Source organism: Enhydra lutris, unplaced genomic scaffold (assembly GCF_002288905.1).
Source record: "Enhydra lutris kenyoni isolate GAN:26980312 unplaced genomic scaffold, ASM228890v2 scaffoldscaffold37, whole genome shotgun sequence".
Lineage (NCBI taxonomy): Eukaryota > Metazoa > Chordata > Mammalia > Carnivora > Mustelidae > Enhydra > Enhydra lutris.
Genome location: NW_019154121.1, coordinates 25624489 through 25651259, shown reverse-complemented (window position 1 = coordinate 25651259; position 26771 = coordinate 25624489). Strand labels below are relative to the sequence as shown.

At 40.7% G+C, this 26771-nt stretch overlaps 1 protein-coding gene across 10 annotated transcripts in view; it reads left to right on the top strand.

Moving 5' to 3' along the window:
* The first annotated feature begins 544 nt into the window (after positions 1–544).
* Positions 545–26771, top strand: part of LOC111154333 (enhancer of zeste 2 polycomb repressive complex 2 subunit) — a 41305-nt gene continuing 15078 nt past the window's right edge. For 2 of the 10 annotated variants that reach the window (XM_022513882.1, XM_022513879.1), the window contains exons 1-7: positions 545–3441; positions 4034–4135; positions 16309–16425; positions 19278–19398; positions 20186–20326; positions 21283–21385; positions 21888–22051. In XM_022513882.1, coding sequence (XP_022369590.1) covers positions 3325–3441; positions 4034–4135; positions 16309–16425; positions 19278–19398; positions 20186–20326; positions 21283–21385; positions 21888–22051 — 865 coding nt within the window. In that variant the 5' untranslated portion in view covers positions 545–3324. Of the gene's footprint in view, positions 3442–4022; positions 4163–12772; positions 12952–16308; positions 16426–19277; positions 19399–20185; positions 20327–21282; positions 21386–21887; positions 22067–26771 lie in introns of those variants that run through there. The other 8 variants (XM_022513877.1, XM_022513876.1, XM_022513874.1 and 5 more) reach the window with 8 other exon arrangements.

The window sequence follows — 26771 nt, the reverse complement described above, 5'->3', positions numbered from 1 at the left end:
GAAGGGCATCTGGCCGTGGGGTCTGAATCGTCCCTGAGACTCCTCTCCTTGGAGGTTTCTTGGTAGTGGAGTACGTTTCCCTCCTTTTCCTTGCCCACGCAGAGGAGGCTCCACCCTTCCTTTTCATACCTTGTGGCACATCTAGACTTTGTGAGCAGTTCACCATTGGTGTACTTTTGTAGACATGTTTTGTTTTTGTTTGTATTAAAATGTATTTGCCGCGGGCACCTGGGTGGCTCTGTCGGTTAAGTGTCTGCCTTTGGCTCAGATCATGATCTCAGGGTCCTGGGATCGAGCCCCGCATTGGGCTCTCTGCCTAGCAGGGAGTCTGCTTCTCTGTCCCCATCTACCCTCCCCTACCCCTCGTGTGAACGGGCACCATTCTCTCTCTCTCTCAAAAAAGAAAAAACGTATTTGCCAGGCACACAGCCAGGCTTGGAGATTTTACAAATGAGTAAGAATGGTTCTTGCTGCCGAAGAACTTACAGTGAGGATGAACTGGGGTGAAAAACATGAAAATAGGATTTTAATATGTTGTAAATGCTAGGGTAGTGGGAGGGGTTTATTTAACATAAATCATTCTTCTAAGTGGTGCCTTAAATTTTATTACTTTTTAGTCGACCAGCCTTTTTATCCCTGTGTGTTCAAAGAACAGTCCGCTCACTTTTAGCTTGATTTCATAGGTGTTGTTCGGAGGTCATGATCCCTGTGTTTGGATAATTTCCCATGAGTGAATTACCATAATTTCTCTTATTTTCTTTCTGTTGTGTGTGTTTACCAGATCGTCCTGTATCTTCACACCCTCACTCACACACTCCTTTCGTGGGAGAGCGTGTGGAATTCCTGGACATGGGAATCTTTCCATACGTGTGGTCTTACAGCGGTTCGTTCCGGAACCAATTTTAGATGTTCTGTTGTGGATCCTGTAGCTCGTATTGTCACACATTTGGTCAGAGAAACTGTTCCGTTGTGACCCACTTCATTGGAGACGTTGTTACTAGTGGCAGGAACACCATGGAAGGGACACCAGACTCTTCCACAAGGAGGGTTCTAGTATGAAACCACGAAATGCTAAGCGACGGAACGATGCCTATTCCCTAGCTCAGAAGCCGTGCACCTCGAAGAAACGGGCTGTGGTACCACCCGCATCCCACGTTGGTGGCAGGTTAGTGCCGGCGTCCCGTGCCTAGTTTCGTCAGGTGCAGGGGTGCGACCTCTGAGGACCAGGCATTGGTCGAGGCAGCAGATGGACTAGTGGTGATTAGTCCGGGAGCTCATGAAGCAAGATAAGCCCTTCGTATCTGATGGCTTTCCCTTCTAGTTCCTAGGCCTTTGAAGTGCTGCATGTCTGAAAATAATTTGCATAGAATTACTTGAGCTCATCTGTTAACTAGCAGATATGAAAGCAAACGATTACCACAGTTACTTCTTAAATAAAGCCCTTTTTTTCCCTTGATGTCGGTGTCTTTTTAGCCTACCTCACCATCTTCTGTCTTCCTCACTTTGTGCTTTGCTTCAGAGATAGGGTCATCTGCCCGAATCCGGGTCTCCGGATTATTACCTTTGCTGCCAAAAGCAAGGTCCCACTTGGAACCTTTTCGGTTATCTCTGTGGCCTCATCCAGCAGACTTATTAGCCCAAGTTCTGAAATCTCTTGATTCTTCTCGTTCCCTCAGTGCTTGTCATTTGGGGTCTTCAGCTGGTTTCGTGGCCATCTTCGTTAATGGGGTCTGCCGGCCGGACCTCCTGGCCTGCAGAGCCCCATATCCAGCTGTCCCCTGCTCAGACCTTAGGGTCCCTTCTGTTCTTTCCTGGCCTTTCGAAGTCCAGCTCCACATTGAGGGTTGAGTTGTCACCTTTCCTGCCATCCCCTGCCCCCGGACTTTTTCCTGTAGATCTCATACTGTCTTTTCTTCTTTTCAGCCTTGGTAGGTGGGACCTGAGCTCCACAAGGGCAAGTTCTGTGTCATTTATCTTTGTATATTCAGGGCCGGGTTCCTGGGAGTGAGTTATCCTGTGCTTATCGTGCTCCGCTTTCAGCCTGAATAATCCTTGCGGCTCTTGGTGGCTGGGTTTTCTGACCGAGAATTACCCACGGACCTCAGGGCTGTCTTCTCTGAATCTCATCTCCTTGTGATTTCTCTGCGCCCGAGGGTTTTATGTGGTCCGGTAAATGAAGCCCTACTCCGCTACCGGCCATTCAAGCCGGAACATCATCCACTCCCATATTTAAGTCATCACCAAGTTTTCTGTTAAGTGACTCTTGAATTCCTTTACTTTGCTCTCATCAGCAGTGTGGTGGGAGCAGCTACCCTCGTCTCTTGTGCAGAGACTGCACTGCAGCCCCATCTAACCCCCTGTGCTGGCAGCAGCTCTTTCCAGAACATCCATCTCCCCTTTCCCTTTTATTTAAAACTATCCTTTGCTCTTAGATAATTTAAACATCCTTGATGTGGCACCTTTGCACCGTCTGACAGAGAAATGTCCTAATATTTTGAGGGCACAAGTAACGATTTTAATACTCTGAGAAGCAGATGTTCTAGAAGAGGACATTTGTTTACACTTAAAATGGGGACTCTGTGTTATGACTTAGGCACCTGCCGGGACTATAGGCTTTCCCTCATTTAAATGTAATTGGTTCCTAGAGCCTGCAGCTGAAGGTAAGACAGAAGAACTTACTTGGCATTTGCTGCGGCTTTGGTTTGCTAGCCGAGAAACCCCTCATGTGAGTATGGGTGGCACAAGAGGCAGAAGTACAGACTTTTCTCGGTGTTTCCAGAGAGAAGCACGGCTAAAAGTGTGTGCAGGGGACGGCTTTCCTTTGTATGTTTGTTGTACATTGTACTGTGTATTTTTTAGTTATAGTGCTGTATGTAAATTTTTCTTTTTCAGATTTCTCTTTTTCAGTCATGTTATTCATTTATGCCTGTAACCTGCTGACTTAACGATGAAAGATGTAGAGTAACGTGTCTACATTTTTTTCCCTCTGGCAGTGTGGATCTCCTAGACTAAAAACTAGCTTGTCGTGGATGCTTTGTTTCTGTCACAGGATCCCGTTTCTGGAAGACGGCTGCTTTTTAGGGGTGGAGAACCTTGGTCAATAAAAATATCCTTTAAAAGCTGTGTTCAGTCAAACTTACATGCGAGCGAGCTGTTCTGAGGCTGTAACCCTGTGGCCCGAGTGAGCACCCCTCTCGCACGTGTCACCAGCGTCCTGTACTGTTTGGTTGATTGTTAGTGTGCTGGGGATGAAAACACAAGTGATCATATGCAGGCTGGTTAGATTAGTGATTTTAATATGAAACCATTGCTTTTAGAGTAATCATGGGCCAGACTGGGAAGAAATCTGAGAAGGGACCGGTTTGTTGGCGCAAGCGTGTAAAATCTGAGTACATGCGGCTGCGGCAGCTCAAGCGGTTCAGGCGGGCTGACGAAGTGAAGGTACAGCTCTCTCTTCTGGGAAGTGCACCCACGGTTAAGGATCGCCCCCCCCCCCAAAAAGATAAGTTTCAATTTGCAAGCGTCCATTTTCAGCCAAGGTCGTACTTATAGTAAGATAAATGAAGGCTGGGAAGCCCAGGGCCCTGATCTGTCTTAATTAACATGAAGATGGTCCCAGGCACAGGATTGAGAATGGAAAGACTGTGATCTAATGGCCGGTCACTGTGCTTCGAAAATCACTATCTTTTTAGTGTATCCTTTGTGTTGCTTGGGCAGATTTGGGACCCAAATATAAAGGGATGTGTCTCAGGGTTTTATGTTTCTAAAGTCATTGTGATTTTGTTTTTATAAGCTGTTAACAAAGAAAGGATGGAATGATTTTCTGTTCCCCGTCCACTCTTAATAGAATATGTGTGGTGCTTTTGTGTTATTTGAATGTGGGAAACTACAGTTTAGTGTAAAATCTGTATGTGTTTGAAGGAATGCTCCTGAAATTTTTGAGAAGTCACTAGATTTTAACCTGTGTTAGAGATACTACGAATTTTCTAACAATGAACAATTTCTCTTCTCCTCTCCTTCATTTTTTTTAAAGAGTATGTTTAGTTCCAATCGTCAGAAAATTTTGGAAAGAACGGAAATCTTAAACCAAGAATGGAAACAGCGAAGGATACAGCCTGTGCACATCCTGACTTCTGTGAGCTCATTGCGCGGGACCAGGGAGGTTGGTTAACTCACGCACTGTAGTAATTATCGGTGCATTCTGGTTTTTGCTGTTGCAATGTTGGTTGGTTACTGATAGGAAGTCGTTCACCTCAGGATGTCCATCTTTTTATTGCTCTTTCTTTTTAATGGGTAACTGTTAGTGGTTGCCTTAGGTAACACCAGGAGCTTTTCCTTATAAGAGAGCTGTAGTGTTCAGCATATGTTTTTAGTTACCAGGTAGGTGGTGTGTAGATTTTTATCGGATTGTTGATTAAAAAAACCATAAGTTAAATACTCTTTAATGGCCTCATCAGATCACTGTTTAGAGCAAGGCATTCTGACTCACAATTGTCTTTTTTTCTGCCCCTTAATATGAATTAGCTATGCTATAAGAAATGTTTTCATTCATATTCATGGACTAAGGAAGTTATTTATTATTTGAATTATTTTGTTCAAACTCTAAGGCTCTCTAAGAATTTTTAAATTTGCTGTTGAGAGATCAGAAATCCTTTTTTATAGAATTTTTCTGAAGGAAGACAGTAGATCTTGAATCTGTTTCCAAAAGAAGGCAATAAATGTATTGCGGGTTTTATAATTAAAAGACACATAAAACATAGTGGCAGCAGAATGAAAAAAAAATGGCCGAAGCTTGGGGCACCTGGATGGCTCATTCGGTTAAGTGTCTGACTCTTGATCTCAGCTCAGGTCTTGATCTCAGGGTTGTGAGTTCAAGCCCTGCATTGGGCTCCATCCATGCTGGGTGTGGAGCCTACTTAAAAAAAAAAAGACAGTGGCAGAAGCTGACAAACAGTATCGAACCAATCAGTAGGGTTTTGGGTAAAGCAAAGCGGTACAAGTACCTGTCTGTACAGGAAAACACGGCGTGGGAGGTGGAGTGCTACTGGTGCTACTGGAACGGGCGCCCAAACAAGAAGGAAGAGTGATTTGGAGTTGACGTTACAGCGCGCAGTGGCTAGTTGTTTCTCTGAGTGCCTAAACACAGGAAGCATCTAGACAGGGGTTCGATTCTAAAATGCGTTTTCGGTGAGGATGTGATACTTACGAAACATTGTTAATAAGCAGTAATTGGCTAGCACGTGAGACGCGCTGGCCTCAGAGACTCGCCAGTACTGTCACCGTAGCGCGGTCCTTGTGATGACCGTGATGGTGCTCTGGTGGGCTCCGTGGTGGCACTGACTTGGAATGACGTTAGTCTTTTATTCACTTTGTCAGGCGATAGCTCTCAACAGCGTGGGCTTGCAGGTATGGAAGTATATGTTCTACGCTGCTGACACCTTCCGCATCATCTGGGACAGGTCAGGGCCTACATGTTAGAGGTGAATGACTTTAATACACTAAAGGTGAAAGGGGTTCGTTTCTCTACTAGTCAGTATGATCTCAAAAGGGAGAGGGATGGGGCTTATCAGTCATTCTTTCGAAAGTTTTGTCTGGTGACCTTTTGGAAATTTTGAGGATAAAGGACAAAGAAACTTTGTTCTTCCCAGTGGAATAGATCTTAGAGATTTGGAGAATTAAGTAGGCACACTTGGAACACTTACTTTTTGCCACCCATTTTGACTCAAAATGCCACCAAAAGCCCATCTTCTATTTATTAGTGAAAGTTAACAGCAGTAATGATTTCTGGTAATGTGCTAGGTACTCTGCACACACAAACCTCCTTCAATCTTTGCGATAGTTGAATTAGGCCTGTTTCTCCCCGAGACGAGGACGCTGGGCCTTGGAAGGCTAGTGAGTTCGCTTGCTCCAGTGATCTGATGCGGGCCCAGAAGAGCACACTTTGCTCAGACACATTAGGAAATGAGTAAAGTTCATTGTTTATTTACAACTTGAATTGTTCATAATATAATTTTAAGTACAGTTCACTCAAGTGAATATTTACTAATTCAGTTTCGCTTTTGGTTCTGTCAAATGGAGATAAATCATTGGATGTAAAGGTACTATTTAATGTGAATTTATGCGAGAAATTGTAAGAAGAAATAGCATTGTAATAAAACAGAATTGCTTTCTAAACTTAGTACCCCATGCAGGTTGAGAAAAACCATTTTCATAAAATAGGAGGGAAAGGAGGGAAATCACCCCCTGCCTTAGGAACTTAGTTTTTGTTTCCTGGAACTCTGACCTGGTCAAGGCTGTTAATTTCTGAGCTATTCTTGATAGCTGATTCTACCTCAGATGATTCATCTTTTACTTCCCCCACTCCCAACCCCCTTTAAAGCCATCCTCACTGACTTTTGGAAGTTGAACGCTTATGCAGTTTGTGATAAGCTTTTTGGTGTTCTCACAATAAAAATAATAAGATTTTAGGACTGAAAGGACTTTAATGATCTCTGTCTCATCTCCTTATTTTGTAGATGAGACTGTATCCCATTTTATTTTTCTTCAGTTTGAGCATTCCCAGCTGTACGTCAGTTTCTTTTATATGCTTTAAAAGTTGGAGTCCGAAGTAGGTCAGAAGCAGGAGGATAAATAAAAGTGTGTTGTGCAAAGACTTTCCTAGTAGTATGCTTGGCGGGAGTTCAGACTGCAGTGTTGGTCCAAACACCTAAAGTCTGTGGCTTTCAACGTTGGGAAGTGCTGTTATAACATTGTTTTAATTAACTGCTTATTTTTATAAACCGATCCTTTGGAAGTGCTGTCTTCAGTTTAAGTCCTTTGTGGCATGAGGACCTTTCAACGACAATTTTCAGTTTTTCACTGAAGTCTTATAGTTTAGTTCCTGCTGTGCATGTAAAGTAGATGTGCTCAGTTTTAAAATGACTGGTTTTTATCTAGGTTATTGTAGTGGAGAACATCCGACAAAGGTCACACACTCCCTGATGTAACGAAGCGGCCCCTGTAGATGCTGACCTCAGATCAAGGAGCTCTGCAGTTGAACTTAGAGATTCCCATCTTCAGTATCGTGTTTTCTTAACATGTGTTTCTAAGATATCTGTGGGTACATATTTTTTGGTCTCGAGGTTACAGAACCTAATCAGTGTGGCCCATACAATTTTTATAAAGACTGTGTCAGTATTTTTCTTTTTAAAAATACTCCTGAATATTTGAAGACCTGGCGGTGTGTTTTACATTTATTTCCTTTGCTCTTTAGTTAATCTCTTCAAGGAACAGTCACCTTAAAAATGTCACTAAGTGGTAAGCACAGCCCAAGGGACGAACACCTTATTGATGGAGTGTGTGGCTGTTTATAAAAACCATTGCTTCGAGTTGATTTTTGTTACTTTGTCTTATCGGTAACAAACTTTATCTTCTCTAATTCCTCACCTTGGTGGTCCTGTTCTTCAGTGTGTCTGTTTTTCCAGTTTTAATGAAGAAACTGGTTTAGGAATTACTCTTGTAGTTCTCACGAGTACATTTCTTTTTGTACATTTGTCCATTTCTTGCTGAAAACCAAACGATGCTTTCCTTCATTGATTCTTCATATCAAGATTTTTATTCCCTGTGTGTATTATCATTGAAAGAGAGGCTCGCTCCAATGATGTCTGTCCTCTGGGCAAGTGGTATGATTGGTTTAGTAATTTAAAAATATCCTGCCAGTATGCATTTCTAGATTCCCAGGAGAATTTAATGTTCTTGTAGGAATTTTGTGTCTTGTTTACTAATGAAAATAGCATTTTTAGTGTATATGGAAATGTGGGGTTCTTCAGGATGCGTAACACAGCGGCATCATTAGAAAGACATCATAGTCCTTGCATTTATGAAGAATTAAAACATTTTAATACATACAGGTTTGATCCTCGTAGTAATATTTGAAATGACTATGAGTTCATCATCTGTCATTTGATATTTGCAAATTTTTTGTGGGAGTGTCGGAGAGGCTTCTATCAAAATAGCAGAAAGTAAGTTCTTTTATCCCTTTGCAGTTTGGACTCACTATTTTTATTGAAGGAGAGGGATACCGTTGTCTCGTTTGCATGTAGACACTTGATCGCATTATTTGTTGACTCATAATACTCTTTCCTTAGTTAATTGTAAATAGAAATTTTTGTTACTCTTTACCAAGAAAGAATGATACAATAGTGTAACCTGTATATAATTTAGTGCTCTTAATTACACTCTCAACTTTTAGTATAGCAACTGTTTTCTTTCTTTGGTAAATTTCAGGATTGCAGAACCAGTAGGTCTAGATGCTCATGAGCCATCTGAGCAAACATGGCAGGGAGCAAGGTCATTTTTCTCATGTTTTAGAAATAAATGGATGGTTCTTGGTCTGAACACAGCCTTCCTTTCTTGGTGCTTCAAAGAACCTAGTTTCCAAGTTGCTTACTGTAGCTCTTTGCCTTTCTTTAATCATTTATTAGTATTTATTTGGAGAGTTGAGTCCTGTGTTAACTCTGCCAGTCCTTCCCACCCATATAACTTTTTAAGAAATCACTGCAGCCTTAGCTTCCTCTTGGCTTTTTTTAGGCTGAAATAGATGGAACGTTTCTTACATGACATAAGGAGGCTTTTCCTTTTTTTTTTTTTTTTTTTTGAAAAGAACTAATGTTGTAAGTGTTTTATGCTTTTCCAAGAGGTCATTTTAGAAAAAAATAAGGGTCACTTACGATGTTTGCATTTGTATATCACTATCATATTAAATATATATCATATACTTGATGTCTGAGTTTATTTTTTAGACTTCAGATTCTGTATCTGACATTTGGAAAGTGAATTTTTCAAAAATGTCAAATGTGTATTTTGTGCACCCAATAAACCAGCAGAAGTTGCTTTCAATTGCCGTTTTTCTCCTAGAACATTGCACATATAGTTGGTGTTTTACATACATGGATAATCAGCTGTTTAACTGACTACAAAGATCGAACTCGTTGATCAAGATCAGTGATCACTGATCTACAAAGATCAGTTCTTTTCCCAAAATGCAGAACCACATTTTTACAGCTACTTTAAGAGCAGATTGAACCAGAAGAAATGCTTGTCTAGCCTGCATTGTTAAAAATTGTTTATTGCTCTGAAGAAATAAAATTTTATTAGATCTAGAATTTCTGGGATAACGTGGATTGACTTAAATTTACTGCTTAGGATTCTGCTTTATCTTAACAGATTTTATAAAAATATTACTGGAGTACCATTTTGGGAGGGTTGGACTAATTTCATGAATACCTTGTATTGATTGAGGCAGTTTTATACCAGGTCATGTGAATATCTCTGTGGTTAATGAAACTTTAATTGTTCTCTTCAACTGAAAGGCCATTGCAAAATGACTCTTGAGAATTCAAATTACACTGAAATACATAAAACAGAAGGCAGAAGTTCTGTAGTCCAACCCCTGTGATTTTTAATCTTTCTAATCTCTTTTTCTACATACAACATATTAATAATGATAATACATATTATATTTCAAAAGGTTACCGCCCAGATAAAGTGTGCCTGCCAATTTGGGCCATCACTTAAAAAAAATTTTTTTTTTTTTTTTTTTTTTGAGTATATGTACACAGCCTGTTACATTAGTTTCATGTGTAGGGCTTACTGGTTCAGTTTCTCTGCTCCTCATGCTGTGCTCACCATGAGTGTGGCCACCGTCTGTCACCACACCCTGTGTCAGTACTATTGATGATATTCCCTGGGCTGCCTTTTACTTTTTTAAAAAATTAATTTTTTTGAGAGAGAGAGTGCGTGTGCAAGAGTGCGTGGGGCGGGGCAGAGGGAGAGGCAGAGAGAGAATCTCAGGGAGACTCTCTGTTGAGTGCAGAGGCCAAAGGGGTGCGAGCCCAAAGGGGTGCGAGCCCATGACCATGTGATGGTGACCTGAGCTGAAGCCAACAGTCCGCTGCTCCGTCAACTGAGCCGCCCAGGTACCCCTGCTGTGCTTTTTATTCCCGGGAAGTAGTCATTCCCCTACTGGAAACTGTGTCTCACTCCCCTCCCCCATTTTGCCCATCTCCCCACCCACTGCATTTTGGGCCATCACTTCTGCAGCCTCGGTCCAGGTCCTCCGTCTCTAAGAACGCAGTGTTCGATACTGTGAATATACCACCGCTTATTGCCCTGTTCTTAAATAGATGAACATTTAGGTTTTAATTTTTTTTACTTTTGCAATTAGTATTTCGGTCAATACCCTTCATCTACATCGTTGCATCTTGAGTGATTTTGTAGGCGGAGTTCCTAGAAATAAAATTACTCGGTCAAGAGCATATAGGCATATTTAAATTTTTGTGGGTATCACCATAGCTTTCTCCTGAAAGATTTTCCATCTATACCCCACCAGCTGTTTATGGTCTTGTCTGTTTATCTCTGTTCCCAACGCATCATAGTGGTCTCTCGATCTTTGTCAGTGTGATAGGTAAAAAGCGATCAGTTTGTTTGCTTTATATTACTTATTGAATGAGGTCAAGTTTCTGTTGTTTATATTTCATAATTAACTGTTAGGGTGTTGGATCTGTTAAAATTAAGTTGAACTGTTTCTTAGGATTTTTAAGGACTTTTGTATATTATTAAATACTCGTTTTTTAAATCATGTTTTACAGATTCTTACCCCCCATTCCCCACATTTTGATGTTATTTCTGGTATATTTTGATTTATAGAAGTTTTGCATATTTATATAGTCAAATTAGAATTTCTTTTGATTTCTGTGTTTCTAAAGGCTTAGAATGTGAAGATTATATAAATTACCTTTGCATCTTTCTGTTTAGTTGCTTTCACTTATCAGGAATTTCCTTTGGTATAAACAATGAGTGAGGATTTGGTTTTTAGTATTTTTCTGTTTAGCTTTCTAGTTGTTACAGCGCTATTTAGTAAATAGTGAACAGTAGAAGTAGTTACAAATCTTTTCTGTGGGGCGCCTGGGTGTCAGTGGGTTAAGCGTCTGCCTTAGGCTCAGGTCATGATCTCGGGGTCCTGGGGTCCTGGGATCAAGCCCCGCATGGGCCTCCCTGCTTAGCGGGGAGCCTGCTTCTCCCTCTCCTGCTCCCCCTGCTTGTGCTCTCTGTCAAATAAATAAATAAAAAATCTTAAAAAAAAAAAAAAAGTCTTTTCTGCAAGAGTCAGGAGACGTGGCTGACCTGATCGGTGGTCCCCGATCTCCCCGCTGAGCCGGGACTTTGTGCTTCTCGGAGGCCTGGTGCTGGTATCGGCTCTCTCCAGAAATCACGCCACTGCTGCCCTGTAGCTTTCAGCATGAGCGAGCTGCTGCGGCTTATGGAAGCGGGGGCTTCACGGTACTCCGTCTCCCATATGTTAGTTTTTGCTTTCTTTTGTTTTTGTTTTTTCAGGGGGCAGAAATGATCTTATTTTCCACTCCTAGGGCTACTCTTGAATTAGGTATTCGAGTTTGCTCGGCTCCGGTTAGCTGTGTCCTATGCCATTTGGGTGTTCTGTAGTTTGACCAAAACGTATGTACGTGGCTCTCGTTCAGTTTCTGGTTTCCAGTTGTTTTAGCAAAACTGGCGTTTGTAGATTATGATTATGGAGAGTGATTTAATACAGCCCCTTCTGACCCCAGACTGCATTAGGTTTTCTCTGTGCATTGGGTTTTAATAAGATTCACTTATTATATAGGCTGATGTATTTATGGTTGCTTTCATTTGATATTAGGCTTTTGAAATTAGGAGGCAGGGAAGAGTTTTAAGGGTCTAAACTTGCAGAAATTGCATTCCAAATGTTCTGTGTTCTATGTTAAATGCCTGTGTGTGTGTGTGTGTATGTGTGTGTGTTTCTTCTGGAAAGAACTGTAAGAACTGGCACTTAGAGGATTTTGTCTTTCTGTGATGCTTACGTGAGCTCAGAAGCAAGAGCCCTATGTTGCCGGTCGAGGTTTTCCTGCCAGTCTGGGATGGCTCTATAACATACTTTACAACAAAAATGGAAATAATTGAGAATCTGGTTATGAGCCACTCTTTGATTCCTTAGCCCTGATGCCCTTGATCAGCTGCTTGTATTAATATGTCTGTGTCATGATCTGATGAGAAGTTTTTCTTCCTGTTGTTTAACTCTCATGTCTTCTACTCCCCTTCCCCTAATCAGCCTCCGAGACCTGGTTAGGGACTGATTCTGTCTAGCTTCTTTTCATCCAAGCTTGGTATTTACTCATTCTGGTTTTTTTCTTTAGGATTTAAATCGGCATAAAAGCAGTCAGAAATTAAATTATACGCATTGTCATTTTCACCAGAAGGGCTAGCTTAAGATTTGGATGTGGTATCTTTTCTCTGCTGGGATTTTGAAGAATAGAGGCAGTTTCAGAAATCATCCTCTGCTTTTCTTTAGAGTTTGGGTGGCAGTTGGTGCCTTCTTTCCTTACCCCTTAGCTGTAAGATGGTTCCTGATTGTTATTACTTGGAAAGGCTGAAGGATATTAGACAATATCAACAGTGCGTTGTGTCTCTGGCATGAATTAAATGGACCAACCAGTATCCAAGAATATTTTTAACTTGGCTAACTGACTGTATTTTTTCCCCCCACTATATGGAAGTTGGACTTCACCCTTCTGATGTTAAAGATCGTTCAGAGACCAGATGTCCATGGCTATTTCCTTTGGGATGTCCCACTGTAAAATGGGGAGTCATACCGACCTCATAGGGTAGTGGTGGATTTTAAAGAAGTTAACTTTGGTAAAGTCTCTAGCACAGTGCTTGGCACATAGTAGGTGTGTTAATTTCTTTCCCTTCCCTGCAGGCCATTCACCTGCTCTTCCCTCTACGATTTTCCATAACACAGTTTTTACTTGGAACCAGCCTTCTGCCAAGAGTCTCACTTTGGTTGTGTCCTCCTACAACTTCTATTTTTGGCTTGACTTCCCTCTCCAGCTCCCAGTGGTCCAGCCACACAGTCGCCTATTGTACCAGCTGGTTGATGTAAGTCTATCCATCCTCAGAGGAACCCGGTCACTTACCAGTAAGCTGTGTTTCTCTGAAAATGTAGCATCCTTGATAACTAATAGGCTTTTTTCTCTTCTTTACCACTGATGATGAATCACCTGTAATGACTTCCTTGTGTGATCCTCAAGTAGGAATGAGAATTGGAGAATTTTATCCGTTGATGTAGGTCTCCTAGTGAGTTCCTGAGCCCAGGACACTTGCCCGATCAGGTAAAATGCTTTGGAGACCCATGAGGTCAAAATCCTTTTCAGTATTGTGATATGAGACTTAATTACATAAACTGTCAAGGATGATACATTTTCAAAGAAAAAAAGTTACTGGTAAGTAACTGGAATTTTTTGAGTAATTTTCCTGTTAAGTCAATAAATAAGAATTCCCAAACTTGTTTTACCAACAAATGCTTTTGCATTTGAATATTATTTCATAAATGAAAGGAATATGGTTATTAGTTAAGGTTAATAGTTCAGGAATGGCTTAGGTTTCTAGAGTTACTATGTAGATAATGAGGTGGGTATAGGCCTTCCGTTTTCTAAGTAGATGCTCTCTTAGCGTTACAGAGAAATTGGAGTGAAACCTCCCATTAGGCAAAATCAGCAAGTGCAGTCTGTTCATTCCAGAAACATTTTTTGAGTGCCTACTCTTTTTTGAGACACTGTGCTGAGTATCGTTGCGAGACAGAGAAAACCACACTGTCTCAGCTGCTTTTGCCCTCAGAGAGCTGATTTCTGGCCCCTTGGTGACGCTGGTGGGTCTCAGGGTTGAGAGGCTGGGGTCTGACAGGTGCGGGGTTGGAGGCAGTACTGAGCGCTGCAGCCTTTGCCGTCTCATTTTTGTGCTTCTCTAAGTTCTTTCTCTTCAGGGGCAAAAATCACTGGACCTCATTCAGTAGCTCCAGAGCATTTTCTACATCCTTAGAGCAAACAGATGAAGTAGAGTCCCTCCTGTCTCGTAGTTGAAAGGAATAGTAAGCTGTCTAGCCTTAAGTCTGACCTTGGGTTCAGATGTTAAGTTCACAGGTGGGTAAGTCAGAGTTGGAGAGGCAACACGCTCTCCTTCCCGCCCCAACCTCTAAAGGAGGCTAATCTTCAGAATTAAAGCCACAATATTAATTTACTCCCCTCCAAGTGTAAAAGAAAACCCCCAAACTCTAATTTTTTTGGTGAGAAATTACAGTTACTTTGTACTTAAAATCCCTGGACAGTGTATACTACTTGGTTCCGTAATTATGAGGAGCCCTGGCCCCACAGTTAGGCAGTTAGGTGGGGAGGAGCGGGGGTGACATGGTAGTAAGAGACTTGGTAGTAAGAGGACTAAGAGGAGGGCCTGGGAGAGAGGGCGTGTGGCCGGCAGCAGCCCGGGCGCAGCTGTGTGTGGTCTCTGACCCTCCGAGCATCTCAAGGGCAGGGGCACAGCACAGAGATGAGGCGCGTGGGTGTTGAAATCAGACTTAGGCTTCCATCCTGGCTTGGTAACTTCCTACCTTTCTGACTAGGCAAGTTATTTAACTTCTGTGAACCTCAGTCTCCTCCTCATTTGTGAGGTTGTGATGCTGGAGGCTGAGAGGAGCAGTGGTTAAGATGATGTCTACAAAGCACTTAGCACAGTGCCTGCAACATAGTACGTGCTCAATAAATGTTCACTGCTATTACTGGGTTATTGGACGGATGGATGAAGAACCGAATCAGAGACGAGAGCGCGGAACAGGGAGGGATGCTGGCGCTGGAGTTTTAGTGGACCGTACACACCTTCTCATTTACTTGAGCTGTGAGCTTTCTAGTATTATATCTTTATCTTGGCCCTTTTGGAAAGCAAATTAATGGATTAATCACTGTCACAGTTCTTTCTACTCTTATCTTTAAACCTTCACTTCCACCAGGAAGGAACTGTTTTGTGCCGCAGTGACTGTGACCATGGCAAGATTGTCCCGCTGGCCTGATGAGATGCTGAGGGCCAGGTGTGGCCTGTAAGCCAAAGATTTTCACTGTAATTTCACCAAATCTAGTCCTGCTATTTTTAAGACCTTTCCAATAAAAATCAAACATTTAATAATTACGCGTGTGCATATATATGATTTTTGTTTCGTTTTACTCCTTCAATTCTTCTTTTTACTCTATTTTCACTCATTGTAGCTTATCAATATATGTCCGAGGGTATTTTTGAGCAGGTTCTTGGAAGCCTTACGATTGGGTAATGGTCCTCTTTAAGAAAAGCTGGATTCCTAGACAGTATAGAAAGTGCTGTGGTCCTTCGGGCACAGATTTTTACCGTATTTCATAGAATCAAAGATGCAAAATTTTGAACATTTTAACATCTGAAGCTGAAATGCATCTTAGAATTGCTGTGATAAGAAAGCATTATGTTACAGTTTGACTGGCAACATTATTTTCTCACTGATACAGAAAGTAATGGAATGCCTTGAAATTGAGGTCATCACAGGTTGGATGAAATACGGTATTTCAAGAGAGTAGATGCACTTAAACATTCTAGAATACGGTATTGGTGGCAGTATGTGTAGTGGGTAAGAGCGGAGGCTCCAGAGTCAGGCTTTCTTTCTGGGATGAAATTTTAGCCCTATCTACTGCACGACTTTGGGCCAGTTACTTACCTTTTTTTCACCTGAGTTTTCTCATCTGTAAAATGGGGGTTAAGAATTAGTCCTCATCTTACAGTGTTGTCAAGAGGACAGAATATGATAAGACATGTAATGTGTTTAAGATAGTGCCTCGCACATAGAAAGTGCTCACTAATGCTAGCTATTACTATTAATTTAGAGATTATACTTTTGCAGAACGGATATGAACTTCTTTTGTTGTGATTGAAATTCAGATCTGTTACTACCCTTCATTTTTGTTTATCATCTGGTAATATCAGTAAATGATGCTTGGGCTTTTTAAAAGGGAGGATAAAGATAAGAAAGATGAACCTAACAGTTTTCATATTCTTATTAAGTGAGATTTAAGAGGCATATTTGGTATATATAATATTATTCCACGTGGTTGAGATCTAAAAGAAATTAAGCATCGAGCTAGGAAATTTATAGTGAGTTAACCTGAGGCTAGCACATACTGTTTTTGATTCTGGTTGATATTGGTAAGTATGGGAAGGGTTCTTGGAAGCTTTTGAAAATTTGCGAAATCTGAAGCATTTTTTTCACTTTAAGTAAAAGAAAGTAAGAAGGAGAGAATCCCTCATGGTTGTTAGGAACCTTGATGTCTTAGCTAAAGGAATATCCTTTTCAAAATTACCTAAGTACGCAGCATCCCTTTATAATATGTTGACAGCTTAAGGTTGTCTTTTAATTCTTATGAGTCAATTTTATTTTTTCTGTTCTAGTGTTCAGTGACCAGTGACTTGGATTTTCCAACACAAGTCATCCCATTAAAGACTCTGAATGCAGTTGCTTCAGTACCCATAATGTATTCTTGGTCTCCCCTACAGCAGAATTTTATGGTATGTAGATCATGCGTCATCTGCTTACTTGATAATAACTTATTTTAAATAAAATACAATTTTCTTGTCAAGGTGAATAAAAAATAATATAAGTAAAAAAAAAGTTATCGAAATGATAACACTCAGGGATTTTTTTAAACCGATATATATTTTTTAATAAACCTTTATGGTATTGCTCTTTTTCTAGTCTTTCCTAGTTAAAATATTCTCTAAAGAAAGAGTGTTAAGCAGAAATCCTACCTGGGATTAAAAATATGTTTAAAAGATGAAGCTTATAGTTCTTATGCTTGAAAAGGTCAGTCAGTATTCTGTAATTTCAGTCTGATATATAGGTTTTATAAATTGAGAACTTTTGTTGAAGTGGTTTTAGGCAGCATGTTATTAAATGATAATGTACATTATGAAATATTCTCAGGACTTATAAAACACAAAGTTTAGCATATTTCCACAGATAAAACTGGCCCAATAGCTTTTGTGACAAAATGCTGGTATTTAATTCTTTATAGAAGTAGGATGAAGGAAGGTGAAACGAGAAATTTGAGTGCGCATTCTTGACTTGTGTTGTTAAGTAAAAAATGTGTAGTTTTATTACTTACTTGATATGTAAAATAAGCTAGAAGTGTTGGTAGATGTCCTTGGTGAGCCTACTTTAGGGAATTGCTTACCTTTTTTTTTTTAAAGCATCTTCCATGAACTCATAACCCTGAGATCAAGAGACATGTGCTTTACCAACTGAGCCAGGCACACATCGAGACTTTTTTTTTTTAAAGTTGTTTATTATTATTTTTTAAAGATTTTATTTATTTATTTGACAGACAGAGATCACAGGTAGGCAGAGAGGCAGGCAGAGAGAGAGGAAGGGAAGCAGGCTCCTTGCTGAGCAGAGAGCCTGATGCGGGGCTCGATCCCAGGACCCTGGGATCATGACCTGAGCCGAAGACGGAGCCTTTAACCCCCTGAGCCACCCAGGCACCCTAAAAGATGTTTCTAATGTCTTTAGTAACTAAAAGATTTTATAGCGAGGGATTAAAGACACACTTCAGATGTTCTTCTATAATTGCCTCGTGTGTTTAAGGCTTCTTGCAAAAACATTTAAGAATTATATTGCAAGAGCTTATGGGAGAGTTCACATTTTCTTAGACTAAAATTCTGAAAGGTTATAGTGTTTAATACTGTTTAGAATTATCTGTGAGTTTTGCTGGTCACTGACCGAGGCAAATAAGGCAGACTGTCTTTATTATGATTAGGATATGTCTTGAGGGGTAAAGTTTACACCATACAGTTAGGAAGACAAAATAGCCAGTTGTGACTTAATTTTGGCTTTTATCCAAAAAAATTAACATTCCTGGTTTAAGTGGGATTAGTGAAAGTGAGATGTGCAGACTGGACTCTTTAGTTGTAAGTTTGGTTCTTTCGGATAGATCAGGGCATTAAAATCTCAATTTTAATTTTATATCCCTTATGCACTTTCCCTCCCAATTGTCCTTTTCCCTATTCATTTAAGATTCTGTTGTCTTTCTGAACTTTGCAGTTGTCCTAAATTTGTTACCTGGGGATTAGTTGAGATTTTTCCCTTCTCTCCGTTTTTCCCGCCTGCTGCTATGTGACGGTCCCCTGTGTGTCTTGTGGCCTTTTCCTCGTGTATTCTTTGCTGTTGATCGTGCGCCCTGCCTGAGGCTCCTACGCTGGCCGCAGCTGCCACGTCCTCCTCTCCTCTTAGCCAGTCCACTCTGTTTATCAGAATTTTCCTTCTAAAATTCTCCTTTTAACTAAGACTTCTTAAGACAGATCTGTCCTTGCTTAAGTCTCTTCAAATATGGACTTCAGAACCCTCCAGTCTTGATCTATCATTACTCTCTTTTTTATCCTTCATTGAAGATTCTCTCCCTCCCGTGCACATCTGCGGACGGCCCCGTGTGTGCTTCAGTTCTCTTCTCCCGAACTTTTCCTTAGGTCGGCTCTCTCGGCTAAGGTAGTGCCTTCTTTTTCTCCTGTTGTCTTCAGAACCTTCATAAGCTCATCTCTCATCTTGCTTAGCATGATCAGTTTTTTAAAAAAATATTTTATTTATTTATTTGACAGAGAGAGACATAGCGAGAGAGGGAACACAAGCAGGGGGAGTGGGAGAGGGAGAAGCAGGCTCCCAGCTGAGTAAGGAGCCTCTTGCGGGGCTTGATCCCAGGACCCTGAGATCATGACCTGAGCTGAAGGCAGATGCTTAACCATCTGAGCCACCCAGGTGCCCCCAAATGATCAATTTTGATAGGCATCTTTTTCCTGTAAGCATTGAAATATTGTATGTAATTGTAGAATGTTCTTATTTTATGTATAAGAGCAAATCCTTTTGGCATAAACTTTATGAAACTCTATTTTACATCCCCTAGATTTTTATTATATTGAAGGTCTGAATAACTAGATCATCGAGTGAAGTTTAGAAATCCTTATGTTATTATCCTGTTATATGGCTATATTAAGTGGTTTTGATAAACTATTCTAAGACACTGGGTGTATCTTCAAATTGATTGGTCATGTGGTAATATGCAATACTTTTTCCTTTCTTGAGGTACATAAAATAATGGTAAGTTTTAATGATTGATGACATGTCAGATTAGGTGAATAGCGTATTTTTCTTAATTTTTTTTCCTATAAACTGTTTGATTTCTGAGATAATCCTTATTGATGGGAGGGCTCTTTATTTTATATTTTAGAATTTGCTGTCTATTAGTTTAGATCTGGAGAACTGAGTAGAGACATCTACTTGGGAAAAAAATCGTATTTTACATTACATTGATTTAAAAAATACTTTGATATTTAGGATAAGCCTGCTTTTAAAATATATTTTTTATTTTTAGGTGGAAGATGAAACTGTTTTACATAACATTCCTTACATGGGGGATGAAGTTTTAGACCAGGATGGGACTTTCATTGAAGAACTAATAAAAAATTATGATGGCAAAGTACATGGGGATAGAGGTGAGCCCTGTGTTTATTCTCTTGGAAAACGGGGCCAAAGAATTGAGAGATATTTTGAATTTTTTAAGTATAGGTATGGAAAAGATTTTTAATATCGAAAGCAAGTTTTTTGACTGGCCTGGGCCTATTTTCAAGCCTAAACATTTTAATGTTATCCCTAACTATTTTTAAATTGAAAAATCATTTTTACTATTTGAAAATGATGCATAGCTGGTTATAACATTATGAGGCCAGTAACATGTAAATTAAATAGACTTGTTTGGATGTTTGTAGGTTTTAAGATTCCTTCATGGTAAATTAGGGTCAGGGCCCTGCTTGCATGACGCGTGGGCTCCAGAAGGCCCTATGCTCAGAAGGACGCCCCCTTAGCTGCCACAGGACCTACACTTCTGCCACTGCGACCACGGTTTCTGTCCCATCCCGGAGACCCCAACGAAGCATCCAGTGGGAGGGCGGCGTGTGTAGCATCATCACCATCCCTTCTCTCCGGAAGAGTTGTTAGGAGGGGGCTGAGGCCACAGTTAGTTTCTAGAGAATTAGGTTCGAGTAGCGGGCGCTGGAAACTTGGGGAGGGTGTGATGAAAGAGAAGGTACCAGGTGTTGAAGTTAAATTCCTCCTAACTTTGCCTCAGGCCAGTCTTAAAAATGATCTCTTGCCTCCTTTTAATGATGTTCTAGTGGTAATTAATAGGCCTGGCTGTTTCTTCCAGGTTAGAAAAGGCATATGTAAAATGTTGTCATCACCACTTTCCTCTGTATTTCTGATATTTGACTTGATGAATTTCAGAATGTGGGTTTATAAATGATGAAATTTTTGTGGAGTTGGTGAATGCTCTTGGTCAGTACAATGATGATGATGATGATGATGATGGAGATGATCCCGATGAAAGAGAAGAAAAACAGAAAGATCTAGAGGAGAACAGAGATGGTATGTCTGTGTATTAGGCTTGTGTGTAACCCTGACAGCATTTTTCAAAAACAATAAAGTACAAACAGATGTTAATTCCTTCTTTCTCTTTTTCCTTTTCTGAACTAGCATATCAATAGTAATAGAATCAGAATGAGAATATCATTTGTAACATTTCATCCTGTAGTTAGGCATCTTTATTTCCTTTGGCTGACGAAAGAACTTACTCTGTTTTTGGGATTTTGCTGGGTGATCACCGTAATCATCATTATGATATAACCTGTTGATCACTGACTATGCAAGTAGTGAGTGTGCCGGTCGCTCTCTTTGCTCCGCAAGGTGGCTGTTAGCGTCAGATCTCTTTTGTAGTTGGAGAGACGGGCTTAGTGCAGTTAAGGAACTTACTTAAGACCACACTCTTGGGGAGAAACAGAGCCCAGAACACTATGATGGCAATCCCTCTGACTGCTCGAGAGTTTTAACCCCTACACTAGTGAAGCCTTATCAGAAAAATAGAGGACCCCACACCCGAGCCCACAGTCGGTGGAGACTCGGCATAGCACGTTCTTAAACAGCGTAGAAGAATGGGGAAAACCCGCAATCTGAAGGAAGCGTAATGGTTACGTAACAGGCAGTGATCATGTGGTTCCTCTCCTTGGCTTGTCGGTGAAGAAACAGACCCCAGTGGATAGTGGCCAGGCGAGGTCACAGACCCAGTGGGTAGCAGAGCTGGGATTAGAACCCGTGTCTTTGGCCTCCCGGTGTGCCTTAAACTTTCCATATTTGACTTGGAGGTTTCTGTTTGTCTGGCTCACCAGCGCTCTGTGGATACGTATAACACATGTCGAAGTAAGTGAAACACAGAGTCGATAATTTCTTCGGAAATCCGCTTTGTTAGATGTAGTTGTGTGGAAAGAAGGAAGGATTGAAAACTTGTTTACTATGATTTTTTTTCCCTTTCATATTTCCCCATTTAGATAAAGAAATCCGCCCACCTCGGAAATTTCCTTCTGATAAAATTTTTGAAGCCATTTCCTCAATGTTTCCAGATAAGGGCACAGCAGAAGAACTAAAGGAAAAGTAAGATTTGTTCTTTGAGGCGGTCTTGCCTTGTATGGTACGAAGCTCAGCATTTCCGTTTGTCAGAAACGGAACTGATGTAGCTGGTGAGCCCTTGGGCTTCCTCTGTTGACTGGCAGGGTTCTCGAAACCCCGCGTCTGTGGTGCTCTCCTCCCGACAGTCGCCTTAGGCACAGTAAACACATGACATCATTGACGGTCGTACATGGAGAGGGGAATTTCTCCGGACCCTTGTAGAAACGTTGGTGTCACTGACGTTTATTTTAATGAACATGGTAACATTTTTCATGATCTGGCTCCTACCCGTGAACTTGATTCTCGATATACCATGCATAATTTTTAATTGGTTTTTCATCTAAATAGATTATTGTCGGTTAGACCTTTCCTTTTGTGTTTCGGGCAAGACTAACACCACAGCCAGTACACGGCCCCGTTCGGAAACTGTCTTTTCGGAGTGGTTTTGGCCCCACTTTCACTTGGCGTTTTTCTTGGTTAACGTTAGGTACAAAGAGCTCACCGAGCAGCAGCTCCCCGGCGCGCTTCCTCCGGAATGCACCCCGAACATAGACGGACCAAACGCTAAGTCTGTGCAGAGGGAGCAAAGCTTGCACTCATTTCATACGCTTTTCTGTAGGCGATGTTTTAAATATGACTGCTTCCTACATCGTAAGTGCAATTCTTGTACGTTTTCATTTTTTATCTTTGTTGTGGAATTATGGCTTAAAGCAACTTGGAAAGTGTTGTTGTTTATTATAACTAGAATTTGTCATTTAATCTGGCAGTTATGATTGAAAAATATGTTAGGATCAGAGTATCGTTCTTTTGTACTTTGTTGCTTGAGGGCTGCTGTGAAGTCTGGCACGTGTTTAATTTGGACCATGTGCCTCCCGCGAATTTGGACTGCAGGTCAGTGGTTTTTCCATAAATGCTAACCAAGCACTTGTTTTGTAATAAAGCTATTTCTGTGAACCGATAGCTGAGAGCAACACTGATATTGATGAACAGATTTTGTTGAGTAAGAAATTGGCCGAAAAGATGCTTATATGTTTTTGTCTATTTAGTGGTTTGTTTGTTTTTTTGGGGGGGTCCTCTGAGTAAATTACTTTTAAAAATTTAGTCTGCATTTGGGGGGCAGTCTGGGTGGCTGTTGGCCAAGTGTCCCGACTCTTCACTTTGGCTCAGGTCGTGGTCTCAGGGTCGTGGCATCAAGGCCCCCATCTGACTCTGCACTCAGTGGGGGGGTCTGTTGGGAGATTCTCTCTTTCCCTCCGTGTCCCAGCCCCCCAACTCCGTGCCCCTCACTCTCGCTCTCTCTCTCAAAAAAAAAAAATCTGCATTTGAATACGGGGAAAGCATAAAATGCTGTTAATGAAATTTAAGTATGTCACATATAATACTGCTTTATTTTTCTGACATTGCTGGGGAGTGAGGTTTCGTAGGAAATTTTCTAGGTAATGGGAACTTTTTAAGCACCATTGAAAAAGCACCAACTACTTTTGAGGCGCATTATTTTGAAAACATATTTGATATCTCCTTGGTTTCCTAAGCAGAGTTTACTTAATAAAGGTTAGCTTTATCCATGTTACAGTTTAGGGCGCCCATCTCTGTGGCAAGGTCACACTCTCAGGGACTTCTGACCTGGGCCAAGTTGTTCCCCCCTGTGCTGAGTGGCCCTTTCGCATTCTGTGGCTTTTACAGAAGTTTCCCCCTCATTATCCAGTAGCACCTCTTAATGTTAATTAGCCCGCACATGCGGTTACATCTTGTCTCATTTTGAATTTTTGCTCTGTCTGCTTTCATGTGCTGCATCTCATAATTTGTTGTGTGATAGGTACCTTGACCTGGAAATGGTGTGTGTGTGTGTGTGTGTGTGTGTGTGGCTTTAGTGGTGTAGCTACCTTTAATTAGAAAAATTTGAAGTAGATTTTCAGAATTATTATACTTCCCATGTCCTTGCTATTGTTTACCACCTAGTCTCAGTGATTTCGTAGCCGTAACAGTCTCTGGTGCCAGCCACGTGTTTTTCCAGTCATCGGACAAAGATCAAATATCTTTCTTGGGCTTGGCAGTGTTGTCTTCACACAGCCCTTGAAACAGTTGCCTTGAATTGCATTTAATTCGCCTTTACACACAGTCGTTGTAGACACTATGTCCGATTTTTATTAAAAATATTATAAATTGCCTGCAGATACACGATAGCAAAAAAAGAATTGGGTGGACTCTCGACTTGGAAGTCTGTAAAATGGCCCCTTTCATTTGTTTGTAGATGCAGCATTTCTTGTGTCTTTCTTGTTATACAGATGAACCAAAGGAAGTAAGACACTACTTTTAACATGAATTATTTTATTGTGATCTTCAGATTTGAGTAATTTCTGTGAACCTTGAACATGATAATTACCTCTTTATTCAAGCTGGGCAGAAGAAGACAATTATTCCCTTTACCGAAGTCTGCTTCTGTGGAACGGCAGGCAGCCCACTTGCAGCACTTGGAGAGCAGGGGTCCAGCGGCCACGGTGGCCCCTTTCCCTTTTCCGGACGCTAGAGCCAATCTCTTCACGATTTAGCCTTGATAGATCCCATAGGGATTCATTGCTTTCCATGAACTTTGACAAAAACCACACACCGTAGGTTTTTCCTAAGCAAGATGAGTCAGTAAATACATTAAACATATATTAAAGATAGCATTTTGTGCTTTCATTTTGTTTTTGTCTGTGTGAGAGGAGAATGACATAGTAGCACTTCATAAGCTGTCCGTTGTAAGGATTCAGTTTATTACTCCGTGTAATTTACGCAGAGTCAAATACTCAAAACAGTCCCCGGCTTGTTTTTGTCGTCATTGCTTACAGCAGGTTATCATTCACGTGATGCTGCATTTCAGAATGTAGTAAAAGGTACCAAGTGAATTCTCCCTGCCACTTCTGCCCTCCCCCATAGAGTTTGCACCTCACTTCTTACGCTGCTCAGCACCAGTTTTTTCTGACAAAATGCAGATATTCTTCTTTTTCTGAGTGTCCTATTCAAAAGGTGCCATACTTTTCAGGCTTTTCCCCATTTCGACTAAGTACATATTGGTCAGTATTATTCCTATCTGGAGAGCTGCGTGGTCTTCCGCTGTAGGAGGGGGAGAACTTACTGAGCTGATTCCTGAGGGTCAGCATTTGGATTGTTCTGTGCGCCACACGCTAATGGTGCTACAGTGAGTCACCTTGGCTGTACCTGTACATCGTTTCCCACAAGTGCAAGTTAACCCAATGCCCAGTGTTTAGGTAGGCTTTGTTGTTTTGTATCTAACATTGGGTCGCTGGAATTTATTCTGATAGAATTTTTGATGCACCCCTCCTCCCCACCTCCAAGGCTACTGAGCTGTTTCCATACCTTTTACTGGAAAGTTCCCTGTTGGCTGCCCTGCCCACTGCCTTTGTTCCCCATTACCATGTGTGCTTGGGTCTCTTTTCTTTGCCTTTGTTCCTTGAGTCATTCTGTCCAAGAGGCTTTATTCAGAGATCTCCTGGCTATTCTTATTTTTAATGTAAATTTTATAATCTTAAGGTTATCTAATTAAAAAAAAAAGGTCTAGGGGCGCCTGGGTGGCTCAGTGGGTTAAGCCTCTGCCTTCGGCTCGGGTCATGATCCCAGGGTCCTGGGATCGAGCCCCACATCGGCTTCTCTGCTCCGCGGGAAGCCTGCTTCCTCCTGTCTCTCTGCCTGCCTCTCTGCCTACTTGTGATCTCTCTCTCTGTCAAATAAATAAATAAAATCTTTAAAAAAAAAAAAAAAAAAAAAAAAAGGTCTAGTAGTATGTTTATTGGAATCCCTTTAAATTTATTAGTCACCTAAGTGAAAACTGATATTTTAAAATGAGGATTAAGTATAACTATATGATCAAGTTACCTTTTGTGTCCTTTAATAAACTCAAATTTTCTTCCTGTAGCTCTTGTATGTTCTTTCTTTCTTTTTTTTTTTTTTTTTAAAGATTTTATTTATTTATTTGATAGAGATCACAGTGGGCAGAGAGGCAGGCAGAGAGAGAGAGAGAGGAGGAAGCAGGCTCCCTGCTGAGCAGAGAGCCCAATGCGGGGCTCGATCCCAGGACCCTGAGATCATGACCTGAGCCGAAGGCAGAGCCTTAACCCACTGAGCCACCCAGGCACCCCTCTTGTATATTCTTTCTTAAGATGATTTCTAGGTATTAATGGGTTTGTTGCCTGGCTTTTTCTCTTTCAGTCTTACATATTTTATACCTTGATACTTTACTCAGTTGTTCTTGTTTATAAGAGTTTCACAGTGGATTCTTATTGAGCTTTCTAGCTATGTAAGTAAACTATCTGCAGTTACTAATACTTTCTGTCTTTCCAGTCTTGATGACTTTATTTTCTTGTCTAATTGCATTGGCTTGTATCTTCAGTAGAGTGTTAAGTAACATTGGTACTAGTAGCTACTTTTTTTTTTCCTTCTTCTGGATTACTTTTGAAAAATTATCCCCTTCACCCAGGTTTTGAAATTTATTTGTATAAAGTTGATCTAAGTGTTCTAATGATTCTTTTGTTCTTAAATGTTTCATTCTCTCATTTTTCTTGATGAGCTCATGAAGTGGCTTCTTTTGCTTTATTTTGAAAATCCGTTTTGTGTATTTCCCCCTCAGAGAATCAGCTACTATATTAGGTTTACTATTTTTCTCTTTATTAATGTGATTTTTGCATTGTTTTCATTCTTTCCTCTTTTTTTTTGATGTATGTGGTTAACATGGATTGAATTGTCTCCAGAGTACTGTTTCAACCTCTCTTACGTTAGTGTGTTTGGCATTACTATAATTTATAAGGAATTTTAAAGAATATTCTGTGTTCCTTTTTTAGCTCCTTGTTTAAGGGAGAATTTTTTAAACTTCTGGGTGAAAAGGCCTTTTTTGTGATGTTTTATATATTTTTATTATTTCTGTGTGGTAGCCTTACTGATAATAGGTTATTTAGACATTAGAGGTGACTACAGTTTTTATCTATAAAGAAGATGTTTTGATGGCAAGGGTTTGGCAGTTATCTTACCCAGAGCTTAGTATCTGACCATGGATCTTTTCTATTAGAGGGACTTGTGTGTTCTAATGAACCTTGAAAGACAAATGGCTTTGGTTTGGGAACAAATCCCACTTTGTATTCCAAATGACTTTGAGACCATGATCCATTTTGTAAATTGGAAACGGGTTGTTCTGCAAACTTGGAATCATGTAATTTCTTTATAAAAGCTTCAGCCTAAAATGGACTGCCTGGTGGTTCTTTGACACTTGTTAGAGGAACTGGGGCCAGCTCCTGAACTGACTGTAATGTAACACATTGACAGAAATTTAACGCATTTCTGATAGGGAGGGAGGGAAGGCAGGCTGGGAAATTAAGGC